At 39.9% G+C, this 10,691-nt stretch overlaps 2 protein-coding genes across 6 annotated transcripts; one reads left to right on the top strand and one right to left on the bottom strand.

The window, feature by feature from the left end:
• LOC144068097 (beta-galactosidase-1-like protein 2) lies at positions 1–6,555 on the bottom strand. 3 transcript variants are annotated; one of them, XM_077592357.1, is made up of 19 exons: positions 6,255–6,555; positions 5,836–6,021; positions 5,691–5,759; positions 5,183–5,278; positions 4,793–4,901; positions 4,623–4,715; positions 4,302–4,383; positions 4,166–4,230; positions 4,006–4,090; positions 3,145–3,282; positions 2,977–3,057; positions 2,780–2,898; positions 2,561–2,707; positions 2,279–2,350; positions 1,926–2,004; positions 1,763–1,850; positions 1,583–1,694; positions 1,365–1,481; positions 1–897 (listed from the first exon to the last, which is right to left on the bottom strand). In XM_077592357.1, exons 1-19 carry the CDS (start codon positions 6,344–6,346, stop codon positions 811–813), a joined length of 1,917 nt encoding a protein of 638 aa, XP_077448483.1. In that variant the 5' UTR covers positions 6,347–6,555; the 3' UTR covers positions 1–810. The 3 variants fall into 3 exon arrangements, 2 of the variants coding, with proteins under 2 accessions (XP_077448483.1, XP_077448484.1); XR_013298113.1 differs by lacking the exon at positions 1–897 and having other exon boundaries at positions 1,759–1,850; XM_077592358.1 differs by lacking the exons at positions 4,166–4,230; positions 4,302–4,383.
• Positions 6,556–6,633: 78 nt separating this feature from the next.
• ei24 (EI24 autophagy associated transmembrane protein) lies at positions 6,634–10,606 on the top strand. 3 transcript variants are annotated; one of them, XM_077593116.1, is made up of 11 exons: positions 6,634–6,767; positions 7,429–7,496; positions 7,705–7,850; positions 8,019–8,079; positions 8,192–8,258; positions 8,340–8,464; positions 8,555–8,674; positions 8,777–8,888; positions 8,955–9,066; positions 9,324–9,398; positions 9,635–10,606. In XM_077593116.1, the coding sequence occupies exons 2-11, from the start codon at positions 7,455–7,457 to the stop codon at positions 9,795–9,797; spliced, it is 1,023 nt and encodes a 340-aa protein (XP_077449242.1). In that variant the 5' UTR covers positions 6,634–6,767; positions 7,429–7,454; the 3' UTR covers positions 9,798–10,606. The 3 variants fall into 3 exon arrangements, with proteins under 3 accessions (XP_077449242.1, XP_077449240.1, XP_077449241.1); XM_077593114.1 differs by having other exon boundaries at positions 6,641–6,767; positions 7,360–7,496; XM_077593115.1 differs by having other exon boundaries at positions 6,641–6,767; positions 7,293–7,496.
• Positions 10,607–10,691: the final 85 nt, after the last annotated feature.

The following is a 10,691-nucleotide window of genomic DNA, read 5'->3' as shown; positions in this document are numbered from 1 at the left end:
TAAGATGCATGAGCAAAGATTTATTCAAACGCTAAATAAAATCTATTAACGTATTGATGTCTGGACTAGCAAACCATCCAAATCAGGAAAAAATGTGAACATGGAATCATCTCATTTGTGTAATTGTCCTTAGGTGAGATGCCAGTTGGTCTCTCGGGGCGGAGCCTTGAGGAACGCGACCATCGGCTCATGGACACTCTGAAATGCGATGTGATGGCAGTGGAGGCTCCAGAGTGGCTCAATGGATTTCAATTTGTGAAATGGGCCGAGCAGCCAACAGTGTGCCTTTGTCATCTTGGGAACTGCACCATTTGTAAGATCTGAGCTCATTCAGGGTGGAATCTGATCCTTTGGATGGTGAAACAGGGCCACGTGCTATGCTGGAGGTCAATTTCGAGAGATCTTTACTCATTTAAGGTGAGAATACTACCATTATGACTCTTTTAAAGCGGTATATGTCAAAGAAACCGTGAACAATGTGACAGCTACACTTTGCAAGTGTATTTTGCTGGTTGCTTGAGAGCTCTAATTTGCTACAAAGTGTGAATTTGATTTTTTTTGTCTATGTGCCTTGCCATTTTCAGGCAACTAGTTTGGATTGTCCTGCCAACTCAGGACAGACTGTGAAGAAGCTGAATTAATATTTTGTAATAATAGCATTTTGAATAATAAAGCTGTGGATTGCAAGCTTTTTCTGAAGGTGTAGTTAGTGCTTTGGTCATGATCTTAAAATTTACATAAGTTGGATGGACAGTGGAGGGTCTACAGTGTTTTGAGCTTCTGGACATTTTTTCTTCATTGATTTATGAGTCACTGGATGTCCACAGCCAGGCCAAGATCGGCGGTGTCATCAAAGTTGACCTTGAAGTCCCCTTCCTGCTCTTCAAACACAATGATCTGTTTTTACAGGAGGGAAAACAAACTGATTCACTAGCATGTCATCATACCTCAAAGCAAGGGTGTCCAAACTACGTCACTTAAAGAGTGCCTCTCCATAATTTCCCGATCAATGTCAATTTGTAAACAAAAACAATCCAACCAGATAAAAACCTATCTTGGTTGTCTTTTTTTTAAATTGTTCTTACAGTCACTGGTCATTTTTTCTCTTTGTTGTGGAAAGTTTCAGTAGTGTATCTAATATTTCTACTGTCAAGTGATTCCATTTTTAATCATGATGAATCACATGCAGTCCACTTCTTTTAGTCATGTTTTAATTTAAGAAATGACTTTATAGTTTACATTATGATAAAACCAGTCCTAAGAGAAAAAAAATTGGACACCCTGACCTAATGGTCAACTTTTTCAGTAACAAACTATTCAAATGTTTAGTTTTAACAAAACCAATCAATTTTAGCAACAAATACCTGGTTTATTCCCCTATTGAGAAGCGGACCAGGGAGGTATAGTGTCTGTTGGGGTCCGATGGACCAGTAGCGTCCCAGATTTACCCCGTTGATAAACACAACGCCTTTATCCCAACCCTGTAAAAGCGAATAATTTGCTCTATTGATCACCAAATGCACTGTCATTCAAATTCAAAGGGATATTACGTTGGAAGTGGTATTAAAAACAATTCACTCACTGGCAATTTCACAAAGGTATCGCTGGGATAACTGTATACAAAGAGCTGGCCCATGAAAAAAGAAGGGTATCTGGGATTTTCAGGGAGTGTTTTCCACGGTGCCTGGTAGAGACTAAAAGCACAGAATTTAACCAGACTGCTACACAGAAGGAAAAAAATATTTTAAAAAGGCATACAAACTCATAAATAAAGTTGGGTTTCATTTCCAGGCTGTATATGGTGAACTCTCGTAATGGAATATTGTTCAACAAAATGTCCCCTACAAGACCTGAGAAAACACATTCGAATTATTTACTAAATTCGAGCCAACATAATAAGGTCCTGGATATTTTCAAGCAATCACCTTTGCGTTGCTTGTCAAGGTGCCTTCCTTGGTTAACTCGTCCACAATTTTCCACCAATAGACTTAAAGTCCGCTGTCCCTGTCATAAGTTTTCATCATTTGGTTATACTACACACAATGTAAACCGGATTTTTTGGACAATAAGGCGCGCCTAAATAAAAGAATAAACAATAAGAAAGGAAAAAAAAAACTATATATGTCGCATTCTTGAAAGGGCATCTTTTATTTGATCAGAAACAAATACGTTAAAGTCACAAGAGTAAAATAGAGAACAACAGGCATAACTGTATTTTAGATAACCACAGTCTAAGTGCGACTTATCGTCCGGAAAATACGGTAATCTATTTCCATACCTTTCCATCCGGAACCGGCAGCTCCCAATTCTGCCGTTTGAAAAGCCCGATGTAATTTTTGTTGACGAAAACCTGGGAAAGAAACACGACAACACAAGATACATCATCCAAAAACCCAGTTTCTGAACACAGCACCCACTGGACAAGATGGCGGCAACAAAGACTGAACTCTCGACACCGGTCGAATGGGACCGAAACACCCGATGCACGCAAATAATTGGTTCACAAGGGTTTCTATTCATAACAGCCATGTCCCTCACTGACAGTAAAGTGGTAACTTACAAGGGCCCGATCTTTAACATTGTCTCCTGACGTCAATAAGCCTCCGCTGGTTATTGTTGTCTCATACAATGTGTATCCGTGGGACTGTCCATTTTTATTGTTCAGTGGTAGTTTCTCCATGTTAACTGGCATTCGTGACTTCAATGGCTGTGGAAGTAATAATCAAAACAGGACAGAAGAACAAGCGTCTGCTCCTCAAAGGTTGATAGGCAATCTTACGTTTAAAGACACTCCCTCAGTTAAACTCAAAGCATCCCATAAAGACAAGTGCTGGTACATAATAGCCGGTTCATACGCTTCCTTGTTTTGCAGCAGTGGCATGTCGGGGAAACCTTCACCTATCGGAGAGAGACATGAGAGTCACGACCAGGAATGACTTCCACGTCTGCGGTGTATTTACATATTGTTCAACTCACTGTTAAATTGAGAGAAGAGATCTCTGAGAAGATGATACTTCTGAGTGTACTCTCCAGCTTCTGACAATGGGGCATCATAATCTAAACAAATATCCAAAGATGTGATGTCTCCTGCTGGTTGGACTGTCCGTTACTTATTTGCGAGAAAGCGAATTCTGAGGCACCAACCGTAACTGGGGACCAAGGCTTTGTAGGAAGGTTCAGCAAGACCTCCGCTAATAAAGCCAAAACTGGAGCCTCCGTGGAACATGTAGAGGTTGATGGACATTCCACGCCTCAGCATCTGTCGGATTGTGGACACCATATCTGAGGGAGTGTTAGAAACAATGTTTACTGCCTTGATAAAACAGATTTTCTAACGAAAGTACGCCTAATTCAATGCTGATGATGGTTTACATATGATTAATATTTAAATATTTGCATTTAAATGTTCATAACAGCAGTGTCACTGAGCTTTCTGATAAGGGATGATCGTATTAAAGTGTGATTTCAAAACTGAAGCTGGACCAGGTATCCATTTTAATAAGTTCTGATCCTAGATAACAACACAGTGTTGGAGGAAATAGTTATTGAAAAAAAGGGTGTCCATTTTTGTTGGGGTGGGGAAATTTTCTTAAATCTCAATGTGTGAGATTTGTTGAGGCATTTGGTAATATTTTAATCAATAGTATTTGTTCTCTTTTTCATATTATTGCATTATTTAGCTGAGGAACCAATAAAATGGCTATTTAAATGAATACAATTCTATAGATTGTCAAGGATCACATTAAAAATGTGTTTATTTCAGTTTATTACACTAAATGCAGTATTTCTCCACAGATCAATACTATTGGCAAGTGCAAAATTAAAGTCTTGACCAATCTAATGTATTTTGCTTTCTTTCTGGGATGATTCAGGGTGAATATTTCAACAAACATGTATTTTTAATTATTAGGTAATTGATAGTTAGTGATTCTGCCCGATGCCAACGATATACCGTATGAACATGAACAAAAGAAAAAAGTGTTTCAACAGAGTGACGTGGGATACCCTCTGGTGGGAGAACGTGATGGAGGTCACCCCACACATCATACCAGCCCGTCCAGTAGTCCATCACCATTGTCGGTCGATTTGGCTGACAATCAGAAAAGAAGCCATTCATTCAATTTTCCTTAAACATGGGGACCGTGCAGGTAACAATGTGGCCTACCTGGATTCGGTTCAGATCCTGAATGTCTCTTTGATTTAATTTTTGCAGCTTTAGTGATATCATGGCTACAAAACAGCAGATGTAAAAGATTACGGGCTCTTTGTAAAATAATGTTTATTGATTATAAATACTTTACCTCCTTCTACACCTCCTAACTTTAAAGTGTTGTGGTTGTCTGACGTGAGCAGAAGTTCAGAGATTCCTCTGGACTGCAAAGCCTTTAAAAAAATGACGATGACAATGTTAGTTTTTATAAAATAGGAGGCGTGAGAAACTGATGGTTTGTAGTAAGATGTAAAAAATTCACCGCAGCCCAACCCCAGTTGCAAAATCATCAACCACAATAGTTTGTGTTATGTACATGGTGACATAACACTTATGAATGCATTACCAAGTTAAATTGGGTTAAAATAGTGCCTGAAGAGTGTCCAAATTTGGATTTAATGTGTGACAATACCTCTTTAATGAATGGCATGTACGCATCATCCATGGCAAAAGACCCATAGTCATTTTCAACCTGGACAGCAATGATGGGACCACCTTTCCTAAACTGAAAAAGACAAGAGGATTCAGTTACTGCAACAGAAACTGGGCCTTACAGCCAAACTTCTATTCCAGACAAGAGACCTGCAAAGGAACAACTTTTGGTATCAGTTTGTTCCAAAAAACTTCGACAGCCTCAGTGAATCCATGGTATGTTGTTCTCAATTTCATGTCATCGTCTTGGAGAAGCCAGCTAAAAAAGAAAAAGAAAAAGAGAGTACACTTACTCAACTACATCCTCAAGTTTACAAGAACATACCAAGACACAGTAAGTCAAGAATTCTGGACAACACTTTACTCATTGGGTTGGATTGTTCCACTAACAATGTCACATGACTTTTTTCATCCAGATGGAATTCAATACAGAAAAAGTTGTTGTCAAGTGGCTTTTGTGTGTCAATTGCCATCCAATTATTCTTATGTAAAGCCATCCATTTTTCACCAAACAAGAGCCTTTTGTCTTGAGTGTCTGACCTTGGCAGCCCACCTAGGTCCAGCTCAGAGGAGATGTAGGGCCCCAGACGTAGAATCACCCACAAACCCAGTTCGGCAGCTAGATTGATATAAACTCTGAAACCGAAAACGAGACACCCATCAAAAAGCAGGATCAAGTCATACACACCAACAAAAGGTGTTTAACATTTGACGTAAGCAGACTGTACTCGAGATCCTGCCCTACGTGAGTCGATGCTATTTTTAATTGCCTGAGGTGTTGCTGTTGTCGTGGAGATATTGTGGTTGTCAGGTACGCTGCCTACCCAATGCACTGGGGGCTTAAATTGCGAGTCGGTGGAATCCAGGTATTGCCAGTGTACAAACAACAAACAAAAAGGAGCTAATTGCTCCAATTACAACTCCACATTCAATACATTCTATACTTCATTTGGCCTGGTGACTATCTGCTCCTTGCAAGGGCTTCAAATTAAGACTAAGGTTCTTAATCCCAAGGAATAGGTTTTTAGATCAAGTCGTGGAATCTCACTCTAAATCCAGCTGCATGTGGAAGTTGAAGACACCTCTTTGTGGTTGATGCAGACTCCATGGCACAGATCTGCATGAACATACAAACCCCAGGTCAGGAATTTCTTAGAAAGCTGGGATATCGTTAAAAAAAGAAACAATTGTACGTGGTGAGTGTATTGATGCCACAGGCTTTCATTTTCATCAGGCGGTCCCTCCAGTAAGCTCTGGGTACACGAAAGTAGTGGATGGAACCCCCGAGGATACGGAAGGGTTCACCGTTCAAGGTGAACTGGGATGAGTTGGCACTGAGTCCGACTTTCCGACTTATTTTTTGCACACCTCTTAGATTTCTGGAGAAATTGACATATAGTGTTTCAATAAAATGCTTTTTAAGCAAAAATGTCATCAGATTTCATTGCAGATTAAATTAGAAAACTACAAAAGAAAACATAGACTTAGATTAAACATTTTTCGTCACAGCAAGGTTCTAAGATCAAGACAAGTAAATGTTACTGCAACAGACATTTCTCTGACAGTAGCTGTAAATCCGATACACAATTTGCAATAAAAAACAACAACGTACCCGAAGTTTCTGTAAGTGATGAGAACAGCTACAGAAAGACAAATGAGCGCACATTTTCTTCTATGCACGTTTCTTATCCTGAAGTCAACCATAGATGACGATACGCCGATCAGTCATGCAAATAAATGTTCACGATCTGTATCTCTCGGCAAATGAACTCATGATGCTTGTAGTTTCTACCGAGCGCCGCCTTGGAGGAGTGATCACATGGATGTGACCTATTTTCATTAAACTTCATATGACAGTCTTCTCAAGGTATGCTCGTTTTGTTTTCTATTCGCACTCTCACTCTCCATCATTTCCCCGACTAAAATATGTTTATTTATAAGTAGCGAGTATATATAGGAGCAACCAGGACTACGTTACCCACAATTCCTCGGGGTTGGAGCTTGCGCAATGTGTTTTTACTCGGCCCCAGTAGTGTATTATTGTTGTTGTTGCTGCTTCCATAAGGAGGAGACAGTGTATCGAGATACCAAAAACGTCTATTTATAAAATTGCCTGACGCATGAGGTAAGTAACATTTTGCAAATGATTGAGCTAGTTCCTCGCGGATTAAAGTATTGATTGTCTCTTGTTGCCATTAATTGCTACAGTTACATGAAGTATTGAAATGACCTGTTAGCTAGCAACATAAACAATTCAGCTAGCATGGGGCCGACAGATAGTGACACACATTTAGGCCGATATTTAAAGACAAGTATGACGTTTTTTGCTACCGTGGCGCTACTAGAAAGTGACGCATTTTGTTTGCCTATCTGAGGCAAAATAATCTGCAAAGATTAGTTTTTCCTCGTGGAATATGAGGGCCTAAATGTCTATGTTATAAATCTACGGCAAACCATGTAGTGAAACAAACGCTTATTCGATTATTAGGATTCTTGTGTTTCGATGTCAGTTTTTACACTTTGATTCGGGGTGTTTATACGTTTGACTTTCTTCTTCACATTTAGGTTGATTGAGATCAAGATGAAGACACAAAAACACTGACTTCATAGTCCTTGATTAATTATAAACCATCAATGTGTACTGTGTCAGTTGTCTTTTTAGAACTGAAAGAGAGGATGCCCCTCTCCCTTTTGACTCTGTCTGGGTAATATGGCAGGTTGCTGGGAGATCATCTTCCTGCCATGAGAGCTGACCACCAAGTCAATTTCTCCCCATCCTTTTGCAGTTGATGGCTCTGCAGCTGGTACAGAGATGACAGACAGTGTCAGGGCCTTCCTCCGCAATGTTGCGACGGTGAGTAGCAACACACAAGAACCCACAATAACGAGAAAAAAAGTTACGAAATCTCTTAGAAAAACTGGGTAAACTGTAAATATTTCCTACCTGTATTGTCTGCAATCCCCACAAAAACATGTTTAGGAGGCTATATCTTTCACTGTTTTTTAAATGTAAGCAGATTTATAAACATTTATTCTTTTTTTCTCCCTTTGGGACCGTGCAGGGGATCAAGGATTCCATATTGGGAATTGGAACCATCTCCAAGCTGGATGCCCGCATTCAGCAGAAAAGGGAGGAGCAGCGGCGGAGAAGGGTCAGCGGCGCTTTGGCACAGAGGCGGGCTCAAAGTGAGGAGCGTAAACCAGACAAGTATGTCCAACACTTCCCTTAATCTAAGGATGACTGCCCAGACTCCAAACCAATCTACTTTAGTACGGGGGCAAAGTCACTGTTTAAAAGCAGATCTACCTGTATTGGCTTGGTAAGGAGTCCGGGTATTTTAGCACTTACTTAAAAGGCCCTTTTCCTTTTTTTTAGTGACCCCAAAGTAGCCAGCAGGATTTTCCAATGCTGTGCCTGGAATGGAGGAGTCTTCTGGGTAAGAAGCAGATACTAATCTTCATTCCCTTTAACTAAGACAAGCATGTCTTTAATAATCATGCTGGAGAATCTCTCAAAATTTTCACATTTGGAATGTCTCTTCTTTTCAGCTCAGTCTGTTTCTCTTTTACCGGGTTTTTATCCCACTGCTCCAGACTCTCTCAGCAAAAATTATCGGTATGCACCGTATTGTAAAGCTTACTAGTGGATCATCTACTTGTGTGGTACACCTCAGACAACACTCTTTATTTGCTCTAGGTGACCCCTCCCTTCATGGCAGTGTCTGGTTATGGTTAGAGTTCATTCTGACATCTGTCTTCAGTGCTCTCTGGGTTCTCCCATTGTTTGTCCTCAGCAAGATTGTCAATGCCATCTGGTTTCAGGTTGGCCCCTGGTTTTGATTTTGCCACACCAAAACTCTCATTTACTTTATGTTTGACCGTAGGTGCATATTAATAGTTGTGTACTTGTAGGATATAGCAGACTTGGCATTTGAGGTGTCTGGCTGTAAAGCGCAGCCTTTTCCTAGCGTGAGCAAGATCATCGCAGACATGCTCTTCAACCTCCTTCTCCAAGCACTCTTCCTCATCCAGGTTTGCACCATGACTATAGGATTTGTCCTTTCTGTGTTTCCGCTTTACAAAACAGGCCAAGATTAGTCAATTTTTTAATGTCAGCGTGTGTGTGTCCTTTAGGGTATGATTGTTAGCCTATTTCCCATCGATGCCATTGGACAGATGGTCAGCCTTCTCCACATGGCTCTACTTTATTCCCTGTATTGTTTTGAGTATCGCTGGTTCAACCATGGTAAGACATCGCAATACATTTGACATAGACAACCATTACGTCAAACTGAAAGTAAACGATTTTAAGGCATCGAGATGCACCAACGGCTGTCCAATATTGAGAGGAATTGGCCCTATTACTTTGGCTTTGGCTTGCCCATGGCTCTGCTGACTGCCTTGCCTTCATCGTACATTATCAGGTAAGGCTTCTATGTTTGGTTCATGTTCCATCTCTTGCATGATCATGGTATATTCTGCATAAAGGGATTCGATGTGTTAACATGAGATATTTTTTTCTGACACTCGGGCCATTATGTAACCATGATATTTTGTTATATTTACCAAGCATGGTGATTATGTTATAAATGAGGAAACGTAATGCAAAGAATAGCACATGGGGTCTCACAAAGGAATGTATTAATAATTAAAAAGGGCCTTTCTATTTTCTTCCACCTAGTGGCTGCTTGTTCTCCATCCTCTTCCCTCTCTTCATCATCAGTGCTAATGAAGCCAAGACACCAACAAAGCTGTAGTAAGTCAATTTTATAGAAGAGCAGATATTAGCATTGGAAATTGGATTGGACGTCTATTCTTTTTCAATGGCAGTTAGAATCTTCTTGTGCGAACCATGTTCAATTACATTTTCATCATTTGCTATGGGCCAATAAAACACCCTATGGAGGAACAATGGATGTGGGTCTCTGTAATAAATAAAAAAGCACCAGATGTTTCTCTTGCTGACTCACATTTTGTTTTCATATTTTTCAGCCATTTTCAACTGCGTCTTTTCTCACTGGTGGTGTTGATCAGCAACAAGCTTTTCCACAAGACGGTCCACTTGCAGTCTTCGATGACAGCATCAGCATCCTCGGAAAAGCTCACGCCCCCTCACAATTCCCCAGTCCGACTTCGACCTTTGCCCAACCAGTAATGATGAAGCGCCATGAAGGAACCTCACTTGATGCGACAAAGGATTTTCCCAGACGGATAAACTTAATGTGTTTTACACTACGTACTTACTGGGTTTATACATTTTTATCTAACCTCTGGCACTTTTATTGATCGTCATTTGTCCACGATGTCAGTGTGACATAACAATTGCCCTGTGCCTCAAACTCAAAACTAAATATTTACTCAAAATTGTTTTCTTTTTTGGTTTGCTTGGACTAACGTGCCATTTGAGTGACTCTCCTTTAAGAAATAGCACAATAAATCGCAGAGACTTTTGGAGGAACTTGTTTGCTTTTAGAAGCAACTACGTATGTTGTTGTTGTTTTTTTATCAGGTGCAGTATGTGTTTTTGAGGGCACAAGCTTCTTTTGTTCATAACTACATGAACCAGCAGTTTGATGAAGGAAGGATTTTTTTTCTCTTCTAAAAAAGGTGGATTCAGTTTGTGGAACCATTATTAGTAATATGAACCAAAAACTGTCGCGCCGGGACCGTTTCCTTGTTTTCCCCAAATGATAATGGTCCTCGGCCTCTGGGGAGATTTACTCATCACAAACTACCAGATGACTGAAAACGGATTCAGTCATAAATACATTCAGTGGTAAATGGGAAGGCTAAAAACAGGGTATTGAACCTTGATCGTTATACCATAGCTTTTACCCAGAGCTCTTGGAAGTATGCTTTCCCTTTTTTTTTTATTTACCCTATGTTGAATGCCATATATGTATATGATTTTGTAATGGAAATGCATCTCATTTCAATAAAACGAAACAGTATTTACCACCGACATTTGATTTATAAATCTGTAAGTGACTGCTTGCACTAACATTATGAGCAAAAACTATATTACCATATAAAGTTAATACAAATGAAC

This window comes from Stigmatopora argus, chromosome 22 (genome assembly GCF_051989625.1).
Source record: "Stigmatopora argus isolate UIUO_Sarg chromosome 22, RoL_Sarg_1.0, whole genome shotgun sequence".
In the NCBI taxonomy this organism is placed as follows: Eukaryota; Metazoa; Chordata; class Actinopteri; order Syngnathiformes; family Syngnathidae; genus Stigmatopora; species Stigmatopora argus.
Note: the sequence above shows the minus strand (reverse complement) of the source record. Positions and strands in the feature narration are given on the sequence as shown.